Source organism: Phacochoerus africanus, unplaced genomic scaffold, assembly GCF_016906955.1.
Source record: "Phacochoerus africanus isolate WHEZ1 unplaced genomic scaffold, ROS_Pafr_v1 Scaffold_58, whole genome shotgun sequence".
In the NCBI taxonomy this organism is placed as follows: domain Eukaryota; kingdom Metazoa; phylum Chordata; class Mammalia; order Artiodactyla; family Suidae; genus Phacochoerus; species Phacochoerus africanus.
In genome coordinates this window covers 36143-60854 of record NW_025927430.1, presented here as the reverse complement: position 1 = coordinate 60854, position 24712 = coordinate 36143, and the positions used below count along the sequence as shown (strand labels likewise).

The 24712-nt window shown below is 55.6% G+C and overlaps 1 protein-coding gene across 1 annotated transcript; it reads left to right on the top strand.

Annotated features, from left to right (window-relative positions):
- The first annotated feature begins 81 nt into the window (after positions 1-81).
- LOC125119330 (glutamic acid-rich protein-like) lies at positions 82-15341 on the top strand. The gene is made up of 9 exons (XM_047766173.1): positions 82-258; positions 1294-1422; positions 3517-3713; positions 4450-4474; positions 7558-7623; positions 7982-8029; positions 11277-11473; positions 12211-12235; positions 15316-15341. Exons 3-9 carry the CDS (start codon positions 3519-3521, stop codon positions 15339-15341), a joined length of 582 nt encoding a protein of 193 aa, XP_047622129.1. The 5' UTR covers positions 82-258; positions 1294-1422; positions 3517-3518.
- Positions 15342-24712: the final 9371 nt, after the last annotated feature.

Sequence of the window (24712 nt, the reverse complement as noted above, 5' to 3'; positions counted from 1 at the left end):
GGAGGGGGAGCAGGCATGAGATGCCCGAATGTTGGCGTCTGTGCTCACATTGTGTTGACGGGTCTCAGTCCCTGGAGCAGAGGGAGGGTCTGGGCACCTGGAGGAAAAACCAGGGTGATGCTCTGTGACCCGCCGTCACCTCGGGGAAGCCGGGGAAACGGGAGGGCCACTCCTTCTAACTCCTCGATTCCCCGCGGTGTGTTTCTACAGACTCGGTGGCGGAGAGCACCGACTGCCGCCAGGATGAGGAGGCTGCAGGTAGGGAAGAGCACGCAGCTGGGATCGAGGGGGAGAGGGTTCCTGGGAGCACCTGGGTTCCACCTGCTGCCGGGAGAGGGCGGGAGGGGGATAGGACTTGGGTGGGTGGCCTAACGAGCGGACCTCCGCTGTGGTGTTTTCCCCTCTGAAGTTGATAACCCGAAGAGGACTTGGGTCCCTGGTCTTTGTTGTGCTGCGTTTGGATTCCTGTCTCCTTCCTTTGAGAGGGAGAATCGCTTTTCCCTCCCGAAGCCGCTCCTTGCAGCTCTTGTGTCTGGCCATTGTGCCAGCTTGCTTTGTGGGTCGCACCCTGAGGGTGCTGTGCCCAAGAGCTGTTGACTTAGTTTCCTTTGTTGCCCTTGAGGGACCTGATGGGGTGGGACGCAACCCTCTCCTAGGGCCTTGACCCTGGAGACCAAGTTTGTCCAGTGAGTGTCAGGTGGCGGGTGAGAAGGCAGGTCTCTCCCTCCGCACGTTTGGGATTTCTGGCCTCCCTGTCCTGGTGTGTCCTCGCGGTGTGTCCTGAGGGAAGCGGCCTTCCCAGTGTTGGATGCCCCGACCTGGGACCTGAGGCACAGAGAGATCTACGTCCCCTTCCCTGGTATTTTTTTCTTCTACAGGGGATGTGAGGAGTTCCCTAGTGTCCTATAGGTTAAGGGTCCAGTGTTCGATCCCTGCTGTGGTGCAGATTCAAGCCCTGGACTGGGAACTTCAGCATGCCCTGGGAGTGGTGAAAATCAGTCAATCGATCAGTCAGTGGGATTGAGCTCAGACCATTCTGCATGGTCATTGTCTTGGTTGTCTCCGCTCCCAAGAGGCATTTTCACACAAACCCTGTGTGGGGAGGTAACGGTTGGAAGTGCACCCCAAAGAGCAAGATCTTTCTAAGTAGAACTTGGATGCTGGAGGCTCTGCTGGGCAGGTGGGGATTATGGGCACTGAGGGCTTGGCCTGGGAGTCAACTGTTAGTCATTTCCCTGTGGCCTTCTGCAAGCAGTATATCACTCGTTCTCTCTGTTGTCATGTATTTTCCAGATTGTTGCTTTGGGAGCAAAGGATCTTGCTTCAAAAGTCTGAGGACAAGTTTGTCCTCTGCGAGCTTGGCTAGAATAATTCCCCGGTGGCCACACAACAGGGTGCACGTTGCCACTGAGGCAGATGAAGGTACTGTGGGACCTGACTCAGTACATTCAGGCATGGACAATGATTCTAGTTCATTCAGTGTTCCAAATTTCCGAACAAACTCTACACATGCTAAGCCATATCTTTCTTTTACTCCATGATGCAAATCCAAATGAACTAACTTGGAGTTCCTGCCGTGGCGCAGTGGTTAACGAATCCGACTAGGAACCATGAGGTTGCGAGTTTGATCTCTGGCCTTGCTCAGTGGGTTAAGGATCCGGGGTTGCCGTGAGCTGTGGTGTAGGTCGCAGATGCGGTTCGGATCCCGAGTTGCAGTGGCTCTGGCGTAGGGCAGCGGCTACAACTCTGATTAGACCCCTGTCCTGGGAACCTCCGTATGCCAAGGGAAGCGGGCCTAGAATAGGCAAAATGGCCAAAAGCCAACCAACCAACCAACCAAACAAAAAGCAAATTGAATAACTCCGTTGGTAATTTCACAACCATGGAAATGAGGATTCATTTAAACTCAACATTTGGTTCCTGGTTAAAAGCAAAGGTGACCTCACTCAGGTTTTGACGTTTGCTGATATTTGATGTTTCTAGTTGTACTAGATCCCTCCACGGAACCACATTTCCCAACTTGAAAACAATACTAGACGTGATTTAGAACAACAAGATCATACTAAGAGGAAATGGTGAACAGTTATCACAGAAAGCTCCCCTAACCCATTCCTCCAGTTTCCACCATTGACAACGTCCGGCACTGAATGGGGAACTCGTGGTACACTGAGCGGCAAAAGAGTCATACAGTTTTAATTAATGAAAAGCTCCCCGTGTACATTCAGGTTCATTTTTTGTGCTGTGACGTTAGTTGAGGTTGGACACATGCGCAATATTAGGAGTCCCCAGGATGTTACCATAGAGAACGTGTACACTCCCATTTGTAGCAGCGCGTTATTCCCGACAGCCAAAAAGTGAAACCAATCCCAAGGGACAAGACGAGATCGGGGAGAGATCAAACGCGCTATGTACCCAGAAGAGAACAGTGTTGTACCAGAAACAAAATTAAACTATTAACTATGTTATCACATGGGGGACCCAAAATAAAACACTGTTTAACAGTAGTGAGGAGTTCCCATCGAGGCATGGCAGAAGTGAGTCCGACCTGGAACGATGAGATTGTGGGTTCGATCCCTGGCCTCCTCGCTCAGTGGGTTAAGGATCCGGGGATGCCGTGAGCTGTGGTGTAGGTGGCAGATGCGGCTGGGATCCTGCCTTGCTGTGGCTCTGGCGTAAGCCGGCAGCTACAGCGCCGATGAGACCCCTAGCCTGGGAACCTCCATGTGCCATGGGTGTGGCCCTAAGGAAGCGACAAGTATTACAAGAAAAAAAAATGGTGAAGTCAGGCAGCACAGCGACAGAGATATCGTGCAATTCAACACATAGGCGGCAACTAGGCTAGGCAGACTGTCAGAGCTGGAAAGTAGAGATGGCTAAGACCTGGCAGCAGGGCTGAAGGGGGAGTCATTCCTGCATGGGTGCAGAGGTCCTATGAGTCACGACGAGAAAGGTTGTTACGGACAGTGGTGCAAAGTACGTAGCATCGGGAAGGCCTGCTCTCCCTCCCCCTGCCTGAGTCTCCTGTTGCCAAAGTATTCCAAAGAGCAGCATTACGTATCTAAGAAGAGAAGAGAGGTGAAGCATTGCGGAGGATGGAGCGCGAACACAGGAGCACCCTGTGGGAAGAGTAGGGAAGCCGAAATGATCTCCTGCCATTTCAGCAGGTGGAGGAATGTGGCCGGAGGTGAAAATGGGCAGGAGGACTCGGGAGGCTCTCTCGTGGCAGCAGAGCCGGCATGCTCGTGTTGGCCATTTCTCAGCTGGGGAATACGCCACGGAGAGGTTCCCTTTAGCAAGAGAGGCAGAGGCTCCCTTTCTGAGGTCTTTCAAGGTGCTGTCTGCCTTCCTTCAAGACGTTTCCCCAGGAGGATGGGCCAAGAGGAGCTCCGTCCGTGCCTCATCCCGCCCCCACCCCCAGCCCTCGACTCCCAGCCCATGTCCAGTCGGGTGAGGCGCCCAGAGTACCTCGTGAGCAGCACCACCGCCTTGCTGACAGTGACTTGTGTGTCCCCCTAGCAATGCACGACGATGTCGTGGAGGCCGGTGGGAGTGAGAAGACCGAGGAGGAGGCCCGGGCTGGGGAAGATGAGGACGAGGCGGCCCCAGTACCTGAGGTGGAGGAGGAGGAGGAGGCGGGCCGGCCCCGTGGAAATGGCCAGCAGGAGTCCCCAGCCATCGCCCGGGCTGAGCCGGAAGACGAGCCTGGCCCCAAGGTAAGCTCACCTTTCTTGATGTGAGGTTGGAAAAGGCGCGTCCTTTCTTCTTGGATGTACCTCCTTCAGAAATGGAAGTCTGAGAAAGTCCATTGTCGATGATATATGCAGATTGCTCTGCGGAGGAATGTCGAGTCCAAGTTTGGTACCAAGCAGTAACTCCTTCCAAGGGGCATTTGCAAAAGGGACCGCATCAGTTCCCAAGTGTACAGTAGGGAGCATATGTCTTTGAAGAAGCCGGAATGTTGTTTTGTCTTGTTCATCTTTTTTTTGCCTTTTCTAGGGCCCCTCCCGCGGCATATGGAGATGAGGTTCCCAGGCTAGGGGTCTGATCGGAGCTGTAGCCACCGGCCTACGCCAGAGCCACAGCAACGTGGGATCCGAGCCGCGTCTGCCACCTACACCACAGCTCAGGGCAACGCCGGATACTTAACCCACCGAGCAAGGCCAGGGATCGAACCCGCAACCTCATGGTTCTTGGTCCGATTCGTTAACCACTGTGCCACGATGGGAACGCCAAAGAAGCCTGAATGTTTGTTAAATGTACGAGGACTTGGGAGATCTTCCATGAAAAGCTGGCGCCTTTCCAAAGGGGTCTTCGCCGTGTTCTTTTGGGGAAACTGACTCAACTCTGCCTTGTGTCTGCGTGCCTGCGGTGCCCAGCGGCAGGAAGACCTGTGGCCGCAGTGCAGAGGATGCTGTGACACTCACCGTGTTTTCTCTTGTCTCCTCACAGGTGGACGGGGCGGACGATGAAAGCTGTGAGTATTCTGGAGCCCGGCTCTGCTGAGGAGAAGTCCAGGTGTTGAGGAATCGGGGGGGAGGAGGCGGGGTGGGGGGGGGGCTTTCCTGCTCCTTTGGTTGCGGAGACACCCTGATTCTGGGTTCCTCCTGGGAATGAGGGTGAAGGATGGGGTGAAAGAGACGGGCTTCCCAAGAAGGGCCACCCCAGGTTCTAGGGTCCCTGGACGAAAGGAGGCTCTCTGTATGGCGTGGGTAGGTGTCGGGGGACACGGGGGTGGGGGGGGGGGGTGGTGCGTGTGAGGGCCTGCTGGTGTGATTGGGAATCAGTGTGAGTGGGTGTGTGCTGTGGGGAGCCGTTTGTGACTTAGCACCACACAGCTGTCCAGTTTCTAATTGAGGAGTCTCACGATGACCGCTGGCTAACCGTCCATTCCCTCGTTCTGCCCGCACCGGCTGGGAGCAAGGGTTTGGGGGAAAGGCATTCCTTCCTCTGTTGGTCTTTCTTTTCCTCTTCGCTTCCCTCTCTGCCTTGTGTGGACTCTCATACCGTTGTTTCAAACATGTGGCAGGGACTCGAGCCTCTTCAGGCTGTGAGTGTCCCGAGGAGTGTTGTGAACGCTGTGCTCCACCCGCACCCCCTGCCCACTCTGGGCAGCCGCCCTTCCAGCCTCTGCTCAGGAGTGGTGTGTCAGACACTTGATGCGCATGACATCAGAGAGTCTCTGTCCTTCTGTGCCTGACTTGCTTCGCTTGAAATGCTGTCCTCCAGCGAGTTCCTGTCGAGGCTCAGGGGTCATGAACCCGACTGGTATCTCTGAGGACGCGGGTTCGACCCTTGGCCTTGCTCAGTGGGGGAAGAATCCAGCGTTGCGGTGAGCTGCGTGCGGCAGAGGTCCCAGACGCGGCTGGTATCCAGCTTTGCTGCGGCTGGGGTGTCGGCCGGTGGCTACAGCTCTGATTTGCCGCCTCGCCTGGGAATTTCCGTGTGCCGCGGGGGCAGCCCTCAAACCCCGGAACGAATCGATGAGTAATGTCCTCCAGTTCTCTGTGCACTGCTGCAATGGGTAGGGTTTCTGTGGTCTGTATCCATCCCGTTGTCTTTCTCAGTCTGTGTGCCCGTGGGCACTGGGGCTGTGTTTCTGTTGGGCTCTTGTGTGTGTGGCGCTGCCGTGATCCTGGGATGGCGGGTCTCTTTACCCGACACCGATGGTTCTTCCTTTAGATGTCCCCGCAGCAGTGGGACTGCAGGGTCCCGTGCTAGGTCTGTGGGCAGCTTTCCTGAGGACCTGCCATAGGGTTTCCCGTCCTGGCTGGGCCAGCTGACCTTCCCTCCTACAGCGTACAGAAGTCCCAGGTAGCCACATCTTCGCAAACATCTGTTCACGCTTGAAAACACTCCGCGTCCTACCAGGAGGGAGGTGATAGCTCGTTGTGCCTTTGCTTTGCCTTGCCGTTGTGGTGGGTGACTTTGGGAAACGTTCCGTGTGTGTGCCGCTGTCTGTTGTCTTCTGGGACGGAGGCTGTCTCCCAGGCTTCCGCTCACCTACACCTGAGTTACTTGCCTTTTGGGTCAACTGATTTGGCGTTGTTTCCCACAGATTCTGGACATGAGCCCGTGTTTCAAATGTAAGGTTTGCAGATAGCGTCTTCTGCGGGTTGTCTTTCCATTCAGTGGCTCGTTAGACACTGTCCTTTCTGTTTGTCTCTGTGTTCATTGAGGTGCCGTGTGGTTTCATTTTCTGCTGTGTAGCAACATGCCCCAGGCGTGTGTGTGCATAAACACAGGTTCCTTTTTGACTGTTATCGTCCGTCCCGGTCGATTTCGGGAGATCGGATCTAGTTCCCCGTGCGCTGCAACAGGAGGACCTCGTCGTCGCTCCATTCTCAGTGCCGTAGTGGGCATCGACCCCCCCCCCCAAACTCCCAGTCCGTGCCCTTCACAGCCACAAGTCTATTCTCTGTGTCCGTGGGTTTTGTGGACAGGTTCCTTTGTGCCATGGTTTAGACTCCACATCTAAGTGAGAGCTCTCTCTCTTTGTCACGTACTTCGCTTTGTATGAGAATGTCTCGATGCACCCCCATTGTTTTGAATGGCATTGGTTTCTTCTTCGATTTTCTGGCTGAGTCGTGAATTCCATGGTGTATGTGGACCACATCGTCGTGATCCATCCATCTGCCTGTGGACATGAGGTGGCGTCCCTGTCCTGGCTGTTGTGAGTGGTGCCGCCATAACCACACAGGGGCATGTGTCTTTTTCCTGGATACGTGTGTCCTGATACCTTGCAGGGCGCTCGCTCGGCTTGCTGGGTCGCATGCTGTGCTGCGTTCCGTTTTCGGAGGCCCCTCCATGGTGTCTTCGGTAGTGGTTGTACCAGTGTACGTTCGCGTCGGCAGTGCTGGGGGGGACGCCTTTGCTCCAGCCGTGTCTGCGACCGACACCAGCGCTCGCGGCAACGCTGGATCCTTAACCCCCTCAGCGAGGCCAGGGATCAGCCCCGCAAGCTCGTGGTTCCTGGTCGGCTTTGTTTCCGCTGCGCCCCGACGCCCCGACGGGAACGCCTGGCTTGTTTCTTTGCTGTTGCTGTTGAGGTGTATGAGTTTTCTTTATGTGTGCTTTGGAGAGGAAACTCACGGGCAGGGGTACCCGTCTCCTCAGTGTTTCTGTAGAGCTGCTGTCCACAGTGTGGCAGCCGCTGTCCAGAGGGAGCCATTTATGCTTCATTGAATTCAGCCAGTAGTTAGGTCTGCCTCTTGCAGTGAACAGAATAAAGCAGCCAATGGTTCACTCCCACGAGCCAGCACGCAAGGGTGTCCGTGCGGCTGGAAGTTCAGGTGTGTCACGCTGGGGCTGAGGCCTCCGGACGGACTCCTAGAAGGGAGGCGTGTGAAGCTCCATCCCTCAGCAGCCCACGATCTCGGACGGTTTGCCACTGTGGCCAATGTTTTATTGATGCTTCTGAGGCCATAGAGCACGGGGAAGTTCTGAGCACACGGAGGACAAGCCAGGGCGGTGCTGTGTGGCCCCAATCAACCCTAAGTAGGAGACATGGGTGGGGTACAGTCACTAACACCTCGCTTCCTCGTGTCTGTGTTGCTGCAGCATGTATCGTGGAGAGACTGTGTGAGACCGACCTCGCTGAGAGCAACCTTGCTGAAAGTGATAGAGGTAAGAACAGCTCTCAGGTAGGAGCCAGTGGGAGAGGGTTCCCGGGACACTTGGGTTATGCCTGCTGCTTGGAGGGTGGGGCAGGTGCGTCTGCAGTTGAAAAACAGAAAGAAGTTGGTGTAAAGATGTTCGTCGCCTGTTTTCCTAAGGAGGGGGAGCAGGCATGAGATGCCCGAATGTTGGCGTCTGTGCTCACATTGTGTTGACGGGTCTCAGTCCCTGGAGCAGAGGGAGGGTCTGGGCACCTGGAGGAAAAACCAGGGTGATGCTCTGTGACCCGCCGTCACCTCGGGGAAGCCGGGGAAACGGGAGGGCCACTCCTTCTAACTCCTCGATTCCCCGCGGTGTGTTTCTACAGACTCGGTGGCGGAGAGCACCGACTGCCGCCAGGATGAGGAGGCTGCAGGTAGGGAAGAGCACGCAGCTGGGATCGAGGGGGAGAGGGTTCCTGGGAGCACCTGGGTTCCACCTGCTGCCGGGAGAGGGCGGGAGGGGGATAGGACTTGGGTGGGTGGCCTAACGAGCGGACCTCCGCTGTGGTGTTTTCCCCTCTGAAGTTGATAACCCGAAGACGACTTGGGTCCCTGGTCTTTGTTGTGCTGTGGTTAGATTCCTGTCTCCTTCCTTTGAGAGGGAGAATCGCTTTTCCCTCCCGAAGCCGCTCCTTGCAGCTCTTGTGTCTGGCCATTGTGCCAGCTTGCTTTGTGGGTCGCACCCTGAGGGTGCTGTGCCCAAGAGCTGTTGACTTAGTTTCCTTTGTTGCCCTTGAGGGACCTGATGGGGTGGGACGCAACCCTCTCCTAGGGCCTTGACCCTGGAGACCAAGTTTGTCCAGTGAGTGTCAGGTGGCGGGTGAGAAGGCAGGTCTCTCCCTCTGCACGTTTGGGATTTCTGGCCTCCCTGTCCTGGTGTGTCCTCGCGGTGTGTCCTGAGGGAAGCGGCCTTCCCAGTGTTGGATGCCCCGACCTGGGACCTGAGGCACAGAGAGATCTACGTCCCCTTCCCTGGTATTTTTTTCTTCTACAGGGGATGTGAGGAGTTCCCTAGTGTCCTATAGGTTAAGGGTCCAGTGTTCGATCCCTGCTGTGGTGCAGATTCAAGCCCTGGACTGGGAACTTCAGCATGCCCTGGGAGTGGTGAAAATCAGTCAATCGATCAGTCAGTGGGATTGAGCTCAGACCATTCTGCATGGTCATTGTCTTGGTTGTCTCCGCTCCCAAGAGGCATTTTCACACAAACCCTGTGTGGGGAGGTAACGGTTGGAAGTGCACCCCAAAGAGCAAGATCTTTCTAAGTAGAACTTGGATGCTGGAGGCTCTGCTGGGCAGGTGGGGATTATGGGCACTGAGGGCTTGGCCTGGGAGTCAACTGTTAGTCATTTCCCTGTGGCCTTCTGCAAGCAGTATATCACTCGTTCTCTCTGTTGTCATGTATTTTCCAGATTGTTGCTTTGGGAGCAAAGGATCTTGCTTCAAAAGTCTGAGGACAAGTTTGTCCTCTGCGAGCTTGGCTAGAATAATTCCCCGGTGGCCACACAACAGGGTGCACGTTGCCACTGAGGCAGATGAAGGTACTGTGGGACCTGACTCAGTACATTCAGGCATGGACAATGATTCTAGTTCATTCAGTGTTCCAAATTTCCGAACAAACTCTACACATGCTAAGCCATATCTTTCTTTTACTGCATGATGCAAATCCAAATGAACTAACTTGGAGTTCCTGCCGTGGCGCAGTGGTTAACGAATCCGACTAGGAACCATGAGGTTGCGAGTTTGATCTCTGGCCTTGCTCAGTGGGTTAAGGATCCGGGGTTGCCGTGAGCTGTGGTGTAGGTCGCAGATGCGGTTCGGATCCCGAGTTGCAGTGGCTCTGGCGTAGGGCAGCGGCTACAACTCTGATTAGACCCCTGTCCTGGGAACCTCCGTATGCCAAGGGAAGCGGGCCTAGAATAGGCAAAATGGCCAAAAGCCAACCAACCAACCAACCAAACAAAAAGCAAATTGAATAACTCCGTTGGTAATTTCACAACCATGGAAATGAGGATTCATTTAAACTCAACATTTGGTTCCTGGTTAAAAGCAAAGGTGACCTCACTCAGGTTTTGACGTTTGCTGATATTTGATGTTTCTAGTTGTACTAGATCCCTCCACGGAACCACATTTCCCAACTTGAAAACAATACTAGACGTGATTTAGAACAACAAGATCATACTAAGAGGAAATGGTGAACAGTTATCACAGAAAGCTCCCCTAACCCATTCCTCCAGTTTCCACCATTGACAACGTCCGGCACTGAATGGGGAACTCGTGGTACACTGAGCGGCAAAAGAGTCATACAGTTTTAATTAATGAAAAGCTCCCCGTGTACATTCAGGTTCATTTTTTGTGCTGTGACGTTAGTTGAGGTTGGACACATGCGCAATATTAGGAGTCCCCAGGATGTTACCATAGAGAACGTGTACACTCCCATTTGTAGCAGCGCGTTATTCCCGACAGCCAAAAAGTGAAACCAATCCCAAGGGACAAGACGAGATCGGGGAGAGATCAAACGCGCTATGTACCCAGAAGAGAACAGTGTTGTACCAGAAACAAAATTAAACTATTAACTATGTTATCACATGGGGGACCCAAAATAAAACACTGTTTAACAGTAGTGAGGAGTTCCCATCGAGGCATGGCAGAAGTGAGTCCGACCTGGAACCATGAGATTGCGGGTTCGATCCCTGGCCTCCCTCAGTGGGTTAAGGATCCGGGGATGCCGTGAGCTGTGGTGTAGGTGGCAGATGCGGCTGGGATCCTGCCTTGCTGTGGCTCTGGCGTAAGCCGGCAGCTACAGCGCCGATGAGACCCCTAGCCTGGGAACCTCCATGTGCCATGGGTGTGGCCCTAAGGAAGCGACAAGTATTACAAGAAAAAAAAATGGTGAAGTCAGGCAGCACAGCGACAGAGATATCGTGCAATTCAACACATAGGCGGCAACTAGGCTAGGCAGACTGTCAGAGCTGGAAAGTAGAGATGGCTAAGACCTGGCAGCAGGGCTGAAGGGGGAGTCATTCCTGCATGGGTGCAGAGGTCCTATGAGTCACGACGAGAAAGGTTGTTACGGACAGTGGTGCAAAGTACGTAGCATCGGGAAGGCCTGCTCTCCCCCTGAGTCTCCTGTTGCCAAAGTATTCCAAAGAGCAGCATTACGTATCTAAGAAGAGAAGAGAGGTGAAGCATTGCGGAGGATGGAGCGCGAACACAGGAGCACCCTGTGGGAAGAGTAGGGAAGCCGAAATGATCTCCTGCCATTTCAGCAGGTGGAGGAATGTGGCCGGAGGTGAAAATGGGCAGGAGGACTCGGGAGGCTCTCTCGTGGCAGCAGAGCCGGCATGCTCGTGTTGGCCATTTCTCAGCTGGGGAATACGCCACGGAGAGGTTCCCTTTAGCAAGAGAGGCAGAGGCTCCCTTTCTGAGGTCTTTCAAGGTGCTGTCTGCCTTCCTTCAAGACGTTTCCCCAGGAGGATGGGCCAAGAGGAGCTCCGTCCGTGCCTCATCCCGCCCCCACCCCCAGCCCTCGACTCCCAGCCCATGTCCAGTCGGGTGAGGCGCCCAGAGTACCTCGTGAGCAGCACCACCGCCCTGCTGACAGTGACTTGTGTGTCCCCCTAGCAATGCACGACGATGTCGTGGAGGCCGGTGGGAGTGAGAAGACCGAGGAGGAGGCCCGGGCTGGGGAAGATGAGGACGAGGCGGCCCCAGTACCTGAGGTGGAGGAGGAGGAGGAGGCGGGCCGGCCCCGTGGAAATGGCCAGCAGGAGTCCCCAGCCATCGCCCGGGCTGAGCCGGACGACGAGCCTGGCCCCAAGGTAAGCTCACCTTTCTTGATGTGAGGTTGGAAAAGGCGCGTCCTTTCTTCTTGGATGTACCTCCTTCAGAAATGGAAGTCTGAGAAAGTCCATTGTCGATGATATATGCAGATTGCTCTGCGGAGGAATGTCGAGTCCAAGTTTGGTACCAAGCAGTAACTCCTTCCAAGGGGCATTTGCAAAAGGGACCGCATCAGTTCCCAAGTGTACAGTAGGGAGCATATGTCTTTGAAGAAGCCGGAATGTTGTTTTGTCTTGTTCATCTTTTTTTTGCCTTTTCTAGGGCCCCTCCCGTGGCATATGGAGATGAGGTTCCCAGGCTAGGGGTCTGATCGGAGCTGTAGCCACCGGCCTACGCCAGAGCCACAGCAACGTGGGATCCGAGCCGCGTCTGCCACCTACACCACAGCTCAGGGCAACGCCGGATACTTAACCCACCGAGCAAGGCCGGGGATCGAACCCGCAACCTCATGGTTCTTGGTCCGATTCGTTAACCACTGTGCCACGATGGGAACGCCAAAGAAGCCTGAATGTTTGTTAAATGTACGAGGACTTGGGAGATCTTCCATGAAAAGCTGGCGCCTTTTCCAAAGGGGTCTTCGCCGTGTTCTTTTGGGGAAACTGACTCAACTCTGCCTTGTGTCTGCGTGCCTGCGGTGCCCAGCGGCAGGAAGACCTGTGGCCGCAGTGCAGAGGATGCTGTGACACTCACCGTGTTTTCTCTTGTCTCCTCACAGGTGGACGGGGCGGACGATGAAAGCTGTGAGTATTCTGGAGCCCGGCTCTGCTGAGGAGAAGTCCAGGTGTTGAGGAATCGGGGGGAGGAGGCGGGGTGGGGGGGGGGCTTTCCTGCTCCTTTGGTTGCGGAGACACCCTGATTCTGGGTTCCTCCTGGGAATGAGGGTGAAGGATGGGGTGAAAGAGACGGGCTTCCCAAGAAGGGCCACCCCAGGTTCTAGGGTCCCTGGACGAAAGGAGGCTCTCTGTATGGCGTGGGTAGGGGTCGGGGGACACGGGGGTGGGGGGGAGGGTGGTGCGTGTGAGGGCCTGCTGGTGTGATTGGGAATCAGTGTGAGTGGGTGTGTGCTGTGGGGAGCCGTTTGTGACTTAGCACCACACAGCTGTCCAGTTTCTAATTGAGGAGTCTCACGATGACCGCAGGCTAACCGTCCATTCCCTCGTTCTGCCCGCACCGGCTGGGAGCAAGGTTTGGGGGAAAGGCATTCCTTCCTCTGTTGGTCTTTCTTTTCCTCTTCGCTTCCCTCTCTGCCTTGTGTGGACTCTCATACCGTTGTTTCAAACATGTGGCAGGGACTCGAGCCTCTTCAGGCTGTGAGTGTCCCGAGGAGTGTTGTGAACGCTGTGCTCCACCCGCACCCCCTGCCCACTCTGGGCAGCCGCCCTTCCAGCCTCTGCTCAGGAGTGGTGTGTCAGACACTTGATGCGCATGACATCAGAGAGTCTCTGTCCTTCTGTGCCTGACTTGCTTCGCTTGAAATGCTGTCCTCCAGCGAGTTCCTGTCGAGGCTCAGGGGTCATGAACCCGACTGGTATCTCTGAGGACGCGGGTTCGACCCTTGGCCTTGCTCAGTGGGGGAAGAATCCAGCGTTGCGGTGAGCTGCGTGCGGCAGAGGTCCCAGACGCGGCTGGTATCCAGCTTTGCTGCGGCTGGGGTGTCGGCCGGTGGCTACAGCTCTGATTTGCCGCCTCGCCTGGGAATTTCCGTGTGCCGCGGGGGCAGCCCTCAAACCCCGGAACGAATCGATGAGTAATGTCCTCCAGTTCTCTGTGCACTGCTGCAATGGGTAGGGTTTCTGTGGTCTGTATCCATCCCGTTGTCTTTCTCAGTCTGTGTGCCCGTGGGCACTGGGGCTGTGTTTCTGTTGGGCTCTTGTGTGTGTGGCGCTGCCGTGATCCTGGGATGGCGGGTCTCTTTACCCGACACCGATGGTTCTTCCTTTAGATGTCCCCGCAGCAGTGGGACTGCAGGGTCCCGTGCTAGGTCTGTGGGCAGCTTTCCTGAGGACCTGCCATAGGGTTTCCCGTCCTGGCTGGGCCAGCTGACCTTCCCTCCTACAGCGTACAGAAGTCCCAGGTAGCCACATCTTCGCAAACATCTGTTCACGCTTGAAAACACTCCGCGTCCTACCAGGAGGGAGGTGATAGCTCGTTGTGCCTTTGCTTTGCCTTGCCGTTGTGGTGGGTGACTTTGGGAAACGTTCCGTGTGTGTGCCGCTGTCTGTTGTCTTCTGGGACGGAGGCTGTCTCCCAGGCTTCCGCTCACCTACACCTGAGTTACTTGCCTTTTGGGTCAACTGATTTGGCGTTGTTTCCCACAGATTCTGGACATGAGCCCGTGTTTCAAATGTAAGGTTTGCAGATAGCGTCTTCTGCGGGTTGTCTTTCCATTCAGTGGCTCGTTAGACACTGTCCTTTCTGTTTGTCTCTGTGTTCATTGAGGTGCCGTGTGGTTTCATTTTCTGCTGTGTAGCAACATGCCCCAGGCGTGTGTGTGCATAAACACAGGTTCCTTTTTGACTGTTATCGTCCGTCCCGGTCGATTTCGGGAGATCGGATCTAGTTCCCCGTGCGCTGCAACAGGAGGACCTCGTCGTCGCTCCACTCTCAGTGCCGTAGATGGCATCGACCCCCCCCCCCAAACTCCCAGTCCGTGCCCTTCACAGCCACAAGTCTATTCTCTGTGTCCGTGGGTTTTGTGGACAGGTTCCTTTGTGCCATGGTTTAGACTCCACATCTAAGTGAGAGCTCTCTCTCTTTGTCACGTACTTCGCTTTGTATGAGAATGTCTCGATGCACCCCCATTGTTTTGAATGGCATTGGTTTCTTCTTCGATTTTCTGGCTGAGTCGTGAATTCCATGGTGTATGTGGACCACATCGTCGTGATCCATCCATCTGCCTGTGGACATGAGGTGGCGTCCCTGTCCTGGCTGTTGTGAGTGGTGCCGCCATAACCACACAGGGGCATGTGTCTTTTTCCTGGATACGTGTGTCCTGATACCTTGCAGGGCGCTCGCTCGGCTTGCTGGGTCGCATGCTGTGCTGCGTTCCGTTTTCGGAGGCCCCTCCATGGTGTCTTCGGTAGTGGTTGTACCAGTGTACGTTCGCGTCGGCAGTGCTGGGGGGGACGCCTTTGCTCCAGCCGTGTCTGCGACCGACACCAGCGCTCGCGGCAACGCTGGATCCTTAACCCCCTCAGCGAGGCCAGGGATCAGCCCCGCAAGCTCGTGGTTCCTGGTCGGCTTTGTTTCCGCTGCGCCCCGACGCCCCGACGGGAACGCCTGGCTTGTTTCTTTGCTGTTGCTGTTGAGGTGTATGAGTTTTCTTTATGTGTGCTTTGGAGAGGAAACTCACGGGCAGGGGTACCCGTCTCCTCAGTGTTTCTGTAGAGCTGCTGTCCACAGTGTGGCAGCCGCTGTCCAGAGGGAGCCATTTATGCTTCATTGAATTCAGCCAGTAGTTAGGTCTGCCTCTTGCAGTGAACAGAATAAAGCAGCCAATGGTTCACTCCCACGAGCCAGCACGCAAGGGTGTCCGTGCGGCTGGAAGTTCAGGTGTGTCACGCTGGGGCTGAGGCCTCCGGACGGACTCCTAGAAGGGAGGCGTGTGAAGCTCCATCCCTCAGCAGCCCACGATCTCGGACGGTTTGCCACTGTGGCCAATGTTTTATTGATGCCTTCTGAGGCCATAGAGCACGGGGAAGTTCTGAGCACACGGAGGACAAGCCAGGGCGGTGCTGTGTGGCCCCAATCAACCCTAAGTAGGGGTACGAGTGGGGGACGGTCGCTAACACCTCGCTTCCTCGTGTCTGTGTTTCTGCAGCATGGAGCTTGGAGAGATGTGTGTGAGACCGACCTCGCTGAGAGCAACCTTGCTGAAAGTGATAGAGGTAAGAACAGCTCTCAGGTAGGAGCCAGTGGGAGAGGGTTCCCGGGACACTTGGGTTATGCCTGCTGCTTGGAGGGTGGGGCAGGTGCGTCTGCAGTTGAAAAACAGAAAGAAGTTGGTGTAAAGATGTTCGTCGCCTGTTTTCCTAAGGAGGGGGAGCAGGCATGAGATGCCCGAATGTTGGCGTCTGTGCTCACATTGTGTTGACGGGTCTCAGTCCCTGGAGCAGAGGGAGGGTCTGGGCACCTGGAGGAAAAACCAGGGTGATGCTCTGTGACCCGCCGTCACCTCGGGGAAGCCGGGGAAACGGGAGGGCCACTCCTTCTAACTCCTCGATTCCCCGCGGTGTGTTTCTACAGACTCGGTGGCGGAGAGCACCGACTGCCGCCAGGATGAGGAGGCTGCAGGTAGGGAAGAGCACGCAGCTGGGATCGAGGGGGAGAGGGTTCCTGGGAGCACCTGGGTTCCACCTGCTGCCGGGAGAGGGCGGGAGGGGGATAGGACTTGGGTGGGTGGCCTAACGAGCGGACCTCCGCTGTGGTGTTTTCCCTCTGAAGTTGATAACCCGAGGACGACTTGGGTCCCTGGTCTTTGTTGTGCTGCGTTTGGATTCCTGTCTCCTTCCTTTGAGAGGGAGAATCGCTTTTCCCTCCCGAAGCCGCTCCTTGCAGCTCTTGTGTCTGGCCATTGTGCCAGCTTGCTTTGTGGGTCGCACCCTGAGGGTGCTGTGCCCAAGAGCTGTTGACTTAGTTTCCTTTGTTGCCCTTGAGGGACCTGATGGGGTGGGACGCAACCCTCTCCTAGGGCCTTGACCCTGGAGACCAAGTTTGTCCAGTGAGTGTCAGGTGGCGGGTGAGAAGGCAGGTCTCTCCCTCTGCACGTTTGGGATTTCTGGCCTCCCTGTCCTGGTGTGTCCTCGTGGTGTGTCCTGAGGGAAGGGGCGTTCCCAGAGTTGGATGAGTTGAAGGAGACGTCCTTGGAGTAGGCGTGGTTAACAAATCCGACCTGGAACGATGAGATTGCGGGTTCGATCCCTGGCCTCCTCGCTCAGTGGGTTAAGGATCCGGGGATGCCGTGAGCTGTGGTGTAGGTGGCAGATGCGGCTGGGATCCTGCCTTGCTGTGGCTCTGGCGTAAGCCGGCAGCTACAGCGCCGATGAGACCCCTAGCCTGGGAACCTCCATATGCCATGGGTGTGGCCCTAAGGAAGCGACAAGTATTACAAGGAAAAAAAAATGGTGAAGTCAGGCAGCACAGCGACAGAGATATCGTGCAATTCAACACATAGGCGGCAACTAGGCTAGGCAGACTGTCAGAGCTGGAAAGTAGAGATGGCTAAGACCTGGCAGCAGGGCTGAAGGGGGAGTCAGTCATTCCTGCATGGGTGCAGAGGTCCTATGAGTCACGACGAGAAAGGTTGTTACGGACAGTGGTGCAAAGTACGTAGCATCGGGAAGGCCTGCTCTCCCTCCCCCTGCCTGAGTCTCCTGTTGCCAAAGTATTCCAAAGAGCAGCATTACGTATCTAAGAAGAGAAGAGAGGTGAAGCATTGCGGAGGATGGAGCGCGAACACAGGAGCACCCTGTGGGAAGAGTAGGGAAGCCGAAATGATCTCCTGCCATTTCAGCAGGTGGAGGAATGTGGCCGGAGGTGAAAATGGGCAGGAGGACTCGGGAGGCTCTCTCGTGGCAGCAGAGCCGGCATGCTCGTGTTGGCCATTTCTCAGCTGGGGAATACGCCACGGAGAGGTTCCCTTTAGCAAGAGAGGCAGAGGCTCCCTTTCTGAGGTCTTTCAAGGTGCTGTCTGCCTTCCTTCAAGACGTTTCCCCAGGAGGATGGGCCAAGAGGAGCTCCGTCCGTGCCTCATCCCGCCCCCACCCCCAGCCCTCGACTCCCAGCCCATGTCCAGTCGGGTGAGGCGCCCAGAGTACCTCGTGAGCAGCACCACCGCCCTGCTGACAGTGACTTGTGTGTCCCCCTAGCAATGCACGACGATGTCGTGGAGGCCGGTGGGAGTGAGAAGACCGAGGAGGAGGCCCGGGCTGGGGAAGATGAGGACGAGGCGGCCCCAGTACCTGAGGTGGAGGAGGAGGAGGAGGCGGGCCGGCCCCGTGGAAATGGCCAGCAGGAGTCCCCAGCCATCGCCTGGGCTGAGCCGGACGACGAGCCTGGCCCCAAGGTAAGCTCACCTTTCTTGATGTGAGGTTGGAAAAGGCGCGTCCTTTCTTCTTGGATGTACCTCCTTCAGAAATGGAAGTCTGAGAAAGTCCATTGTCGATGATATATGCAGATTGCTCTGCGGAGGAATGTCGAGTCCAAGTTTGGTACCAAGCAGTAACTCCTTCCAAGGGGCATTTGCAAAAGGGACCGCATCAGTTCCCAAGTGTACAGTAGGGAGCATATGTCTTTGAAGAAGCCTGGAATGTTGTTTTGTCTTGTTCATCTTTTTTTTGCCTTTTCTAGGGCCCCTCCCGTGGCATATGGAGATGAGGTTCCCAGGCTAGGGGTCTGATCGGAGCTGTAGCCACCGGCCTACGCCAGAGCCACAGCAACGTGGGATCCGAGCCGCGTCTGCCACCTACACCACAGCTCAGGGCAACGCCGGATACTTAACCCACCGAGCAAGGCCGGGGATCGAACCCGCAACCTCATGGTTCTTGGTCCGATTCGTTAACCACTGTGCCACGATGGGAACGCCAAAGAAGCCTGAATGTTTGTTAAATGTACGAGGACTTGGGAGATCTTCCATGAAAAGCTGGCGCCTTTTCCCAAAGGGGTCTTCGCCGTGTTCTTTTGGGGAAACTGACTCAACTCTGCCTTGTGTCTGCGTGCCTGCGGTGCCCAGCGGCAGGAAGACCTGTGGCCGCAGTGCAGAGGATGCTGTGACACTCACCGTGTTTTCTCTTGTCTCCTCACAGGTGGACGGGGCGGACGATGAAAGCTGTGAGTATTCTGGAGCCCGGCTCTGCTGAGGAGAAGTCCAGGTGTTGAGGAATCGGGGGGGAGGAGGCGGGGTGGGGGGGGGGTGCTTTCCTGCCCCTTTGGTTGCAGAGACACCCTGATTCTGGGTTCCTCCTGGGAATGGGGGTGAAGGATGGGGTGAAAGAGACGGACTTCCCACAGAAGGGCCACCCCAGGTTCTAGGGTCCCTGGACGAAAGGAGGCTCTCTGTATGGCGTGGGTAGGGGTCGGGGGCCAAGGGGAGGGGGGGGGGAGGGTGGTGCGTGTGAGGGCCTGCTGGTGTGATTGGGAATCAGTGTGAGTGGGTGTGTGCTGTGGGGAGCCGTTTGTGACTTAGCACCACACAGCTGTCCAGTTTCTAATTGAGGAGTCTCACGATGACCGCAGGCTAACCGTCCATTCCCTCGTTCTGCCCGCACCGGCTGGGAGCAAGGTTTGGGGGAAAGGCATTCCTTCCTCTGTTGGTCTTTCTTTTCCTCTTCGCTTCCCTCTCTGCCTTGTGTGGACTCTCATACCGTTGTTTCAAACATGTGGCAGGGACTCGAGCCTCTTCAGGCTGTGAGTGTCCCGAGGAGTGTTGTGAACGCTGTGCTCCACCCGCACCCCCTGCCCACTCTGGGCAGCCGCCCTTCCAGCCTCTGCTCAGGAGTGGTGTGTCAGACACTTGATGCGCATGACATCAGAGAGTCTCTGTCCTTCTGTGCCTGACTTGCTTCGCTTGAAATGCTGTCCTCCAGCGAGTTCCTGTCGAGGCTCAGGGGTCATGAACCCGACTGGTATCTCTGAGGACGCGGGTTCGACCCTTGGCCTTGCTCAGTGGGGGAAGAATCCAGCGTTGCGGTGAGCTGCGTGCGGCAGAGGTCCCAGACGCGGCTGGTATCCAGCTTTGCTGCGGCTGGGGTGTCGGCCGGTGGCTACAGCTCTGATTTGCCGCCTCGCCTGGGAATTTCCGTGTGCCACGGGGGCAGCCCTCAAACCCCGGAACGAATCGATGAGTAATGTCCTCCAGTTCTCTGTGCACTGCTGCAATGGGTAGGGTTTCTGTGGTCTGTATCCATCCCGTTGTCTTTCTCAGTCTGTGTGCCCGTGGGCACTGGGGCTGTGTTTCTGTTGGGCTCTTGTGTGGGTGGCGCTGCCGTGATCCTGGGATGGCGGGTCTCTTTACCCGACACCGATGGTTCTTCCTTTAGATGTCCCCGCAGCAGTGGGACTGCAGGGTCCCGTGCTAGGTCTGTGGGCAGCTTTCCTGAGGACCTGCCATAGGGTTTCCCGTCCTGGCTGGGCCAGCTGACCTTCCCTCCTACAGCGTACAGAAGTCCCAGGTAGCCACATCTTCGCAAACATCTGTTCACGCTTGAAAACACTCCGCGTCCTACCAGGAGGGAGGTGATAGCTCGTTGTGCCTTTGCTTTGCCTTGCCGTTGTGGTGGGTGACTTTGGGAAACGTTCCGTGTGTGTGCTGCTGTCTGTTGTCTTCTGGGACGGAGGCTGTCTCCCAGGCTTCCGCTCACCTACACCTGAGTTACTTGCCTTTTGGGTCAACTGATTTGGCGTTGTTTCCCACAGATTCTGGACATGAGCCCGTGTTTCAAATGTAAGGTTTGCAGATAGCGTCTTCTGCGGGTTGTCTTTCCATTCAGTGGCTCGTTAGACACTGTCCTTTCTGTTTGTCTCTGTGTTCATTGAGGTGCCGTGTGGTTTCATTTTCTGCTGTGTAGCAACATGCCCCAGGCGTGTGTGTGCATAAACACAGGTTCCTTTTTGACTGTTATCGTCCGTCCCGGTCGATTTCGGGAGATCGGATCTAGTTCCCCGTGCGCTGCAACAGGAGGACCTCGTCGTCGCTCCATTCTCAGTGCCGTAGTGGGCATCGACCCCCCCCCCCAAACTCCCAGTCCGTGCCCTTCACAGCCACAAGTCTATTCTCTGTGTCCGTGGGTTTTGTGGACAGGTTCCTTTGTGCCATGGTTTAGACTCCACATCTAAGTGAGAGCTCTCTCTCTCTGTCAACGTACTTCGCTTTGTATGAGAATGTCTCGATGCACCCCAATTGTTTTGAATGGCATTGGTTTCTTCATCCTTCGATTTCTGGCTGAGTCGTGAATTCCATGGTGTATGTGGACCACATCGTCGTGATCCATCCATCTGCCTGTGGACATGATGGTGGCGTCCCTGTCCTGGCTGTTGTGAGTGGTGCCGCCATAACCACACAGGGGCATGTGTCTTTTCCTGGATACGTGTGTCCTGATACAATCTCGGACGGTTTGCCACTGTGGCTAATGTTTTATTGATGCTTCTGAGGCCATAGAGCACGGGGACGTTCTGAGCACACGGAGGACAAGCCAGGGCGGTGCTGTGTGGCCCCAATCAACCCTAAGTAGGAGACATGGGTGGGGTACAGTCACTAACACCTACCTCGCTTCCTCGTGTCTGTGTTTCTGCAGCATGTATCGTGGAGAGACTGTGTGAGACCGACCTCGCTGAGAGCAACCTTGCCGAAAGTGATAGAGGTAAGAACAGCTCTCAGGTAGGAGCCAGTGGGAGAGGGTTCCCGGGACACTTGGGTTATGCCTGCTGCTTGGAGGGTGGGGCAGGTGCGTCTGCAGTTGAAAAACAGAAAGAAGTTGGTGTAAAGATGTTCGTCGCCTGTTTTCCTAAGGAGGGGGAGCAGGCATGAGATGCCCGAATGTTGGCGTCTGTGCTCACATTGTGTTGACGGGTCTCAGTCCCTGGAGCAGAGGGAGGGTCTGGGCACCTGGAGGAAAAACCAGGGTGATGCTCTGTGACCCGCCGTCACCTCGGGGAAGCCGGGGAAACGGGAGGGCCACTCCTTCTAACTCCTCGATTCCCCGCGGTGTGTTTCTACAGACTCGGTGGCGGAGAGCACCGACTGCCGCCAGGATGAGGAGGCTGCAGGTAGGGAAGAGCACGCAGCTGGGATCGAGGGGGAGAGGGTTCCTGGGAGCACCTGGGTTCCACCTGCTGCCGGGAGAGGGCGGGAGGGGGATAGGACTTGGGTGGGTGGCCTAACGAGCGGACCTCCGCTGTGGTGTTTTCCCCTCTGAAGTTGATAACCCGAAGACGACTTGGGTCCCTGGTCTTTGTTGTGCTGCGTTTGGATTCCTGTCTCCTTCCTTTGAGAGGGAGAATCGCTTTTCCCTCCCGAAGCCGCTCCTTGCAGCTCTTGTGTCTGGCCATTGTGCCAGCTTGCTTTGTGGGTCGCACCCTGAGGGTGCTGTGCCCAAGAGCTGTTGACTTAGTTTCCTTTGTTGCCCTTGAGGGACCTGATGGGGTGGGACGCAACCCTCTCCTAGGGCCTTGACCCTGGAGACCAAGTTTGTCCAGTGAGTGTCAGGTGGCGGGTGAGAAGGCAGGTCTCTCCCTCCGCACGTTTGGGATTTCTGGCCTCCCTGTCCTGGTGTGTCCTCGCGGTGTGTCCTGAGGGAAGCGGCCTTCCCAGTGTTGGATGCCCCGACCTGGGACCTGAGGCACAGAGAGATCTACGTCCCCTTCCCTGGTATTTTTTTCTTCTACAGGGGATGTGAGGAGTTCCCTAGTGTCCTATAGGTTAAGGGTCCAGTGTTCGATCCCTGCTGTGGTGCAGATTCAAGCCCTGGACTGGGAACTTCAGCATGCCCTGGGAGTGGTGAAAATCAGTCAATCGATCAGTCAGTGGGATTGAGCTCAGACCATTCTGCATGGTCATTGTCTTGGTTGTCTCCGCTCCCAAGAGGCATTTTCACACAAACCCTGTGTGGGGAGGTAACGGTTGGAAGTGCACCCCAAAGAGCAAGATCTTTCTAAGTAGAACTTGGATGCTGGAGGCTCTGCTGGGCAGGTGGGGATTATGGGCACTGAGGGCTTGGCCTGGGAGTCAACTGTTAGTCATTTCCCTGTGGCCTTCTGCAAGCAGTATATCACTTGTTCTCTCTGTTGTCATGTATTTTCCAGATTGTTGCTTTGGGAGCAAAGGATCTTGCTTCAAAAGTCTGAGGACAAGTTTGTCCTCTGCGAGCTTGGCTAGAATAATTCCCCGGTGGCCACACAACAGGGTGCACGTTGCCACTGAGGCAGATGAAGGTACTGTGGGACCTGACTCAGTACATTCAGGCATGGACAATGATTCTAGTTCATTCAGTGTTCCAAAGTTTCCGAACAAACTCTACACATGCTAAGCCATATCTTTCTTTTACTGCATGATGCAAATCCAAATGAACTAACTTGGAGTTCCTGCCGTGGCGCAGTGGTTAACGAATCCGACTAGGAACCATGAGGTTGCGAGTTTGATCTCTGGCCTTGCTCAGTGGGTTAAGGATCCGGGGTTGCCGTGAGCTGTGGTGTAGGTCGCAGATGCGGTTCGGATCCCGAGTTGCAGTGGCTCTGGCGTAGGGCAGCGGCTACAACTCTGATTAGACCCCTGTCCTGGGAACCTCCGTATGCCAAGGGAAGCGGGCCTAGAATAGGCAAAATGGCCAAAAGCCAACCAACCAACCAACCAAACAAAAAGCAAATTGAATAACTCCGTTGGTAATTTCACAACCATGGAAATGAGGATTCATTTAAACTCAACATTTGGTTCCTGGTTAAAAGCAAAGGTGACCTCACTCAGGTTTTGACGTTTGCTGATATTTGATGTTTCTAGTTGTACTAGATCCCTCCACGGAACCACATTTCCCAACTTGAAAACAATACTAGACGTGATTTAGAACAACAAGATCATACTAAGAGGAAATGGTGAACAGTTATCACAGAAAGCTCCCCTAAACCCATTCCTCCAGTTTCCACCAATGACAACGTCCGGCACTGAATGGGGAACTCGTGGTACACTGAGCGGCAAAAGAGTCATACAGTTTTAATTAATGAAAAGCTCCCCGTTTACATTCAGATTCAGTTTTTGTGCTGTGACAGTAGTTGAGGTTGGACACTTGGAAAATATTAGGAGGCCCCAGTATGTTACCATAGAGAACGTGTACACTCCCATTTGTAGAAGCACGTTATTCCCGACAGCCAAAAAGTGAAACCAATCCCAAGGGACAAGACGAGATCGGGGAGAGATCAAACGCGCTATGTACCCAGAAGAGAACAGTGTTGTACCAGAAACAAAATTAAACTATTAACTATGTTATCACATGGGGGACCCAAAATAAAACACTGTTTAACAGTAGTGAGGAGTTCCCATCGAGGCATGGCAGAAGTGAGTCCGACCTGGAACGCATGAGATTGCGGGTTCGATCCCTGGCCCTCCTCGCTCAGTGGGATAAGGATCTGGTGATGCCATGAGCTGTGGTGTAGGTGGCAGATGCAGCTGGGATCCTGCCTTGCTGTGGCTCTGGCGTAAGCCGGCAGCTACAGCGCCGATGAGACCCCTAGCCTGGGAACCTCCATATGCCATGCGTGTGGCCCTAAGGAAGCGACAAGTATTACAAGAAAAAAAAATGGTGAAGTCAGGCAGCACAGCGACAGAGATATCGTGCAATTCAACACATAGGCGGCAACTAGGCTAGGCAGACTGTCAGAGCTGGAAAGTAGAGATGGCTAAGACCTGGCAGCAGGGCTGAAGGGGGAGTCATTCCTGCATGGGTGCAGAGGTCCTATGAGTCACGACGAGAAAGGTTGTTACGGACAGTGGTGCAAAGTACGTAGCATCGGGAAGGCCTGCTCTCCCTCCCCCTGCCTGAGTCTCCTGTTGCCAAAGTATTCCAAAGAGCAGCATTACGTATCTAAGAAGAGAAGAGAGGTGAAGCATTGCGGAGGATGGAGCGCGAACACAGGAGCACCCTGTGGGAAGAGTAGGGAAGCCGAAATGATCTCCTGCCATTTCAGCAGGTGGAGGAATGTGGCCGGAGGTGAAAATGGGCAGGAGGACTCGGGAGGCTCTCTCGTGGCAGCAGAGCCGGCATGCTCGTGTTGGCCATTTCTCAGCTGGGGAATACGCCACGGAGAGGTTCCCTTTAGCAAGAGAGGCAGAGGCTCCCTTTCTGAGGTCTTTCAAGGTGCTGTCTGCCTTCCTTCAAGACGTTTCCCCAGGAGGATGGGCCAAGAGAAGCTCCATCCGTGCCTCATCCCGCCCCCCACCCCCAGCCCTCGACTCCCAGCCCATGTCCAGTCGGGTGAGGCGCCCAGAGTACCTCGTGAGCAGCACCACCGCCTTGCTGACAGTGACTTGTGTGTGTCCCCCTAGCAATGCACGACGATGTCGTGGAGGCCGGTGGGAGTGAGAAGACCGAGGAGGAGGCCCGGGCTGGGAAGATGAGGACGAGGCGGCCCCAGTACCTGAGGTGGAGGAGGAGGAGGAGGCGGGCCGGCCCCGTGGAAATGGCCAGGCAGGAGTCCCCAGCCATCGCCCGGGCTGAGCCGGACGACGAGCCTGG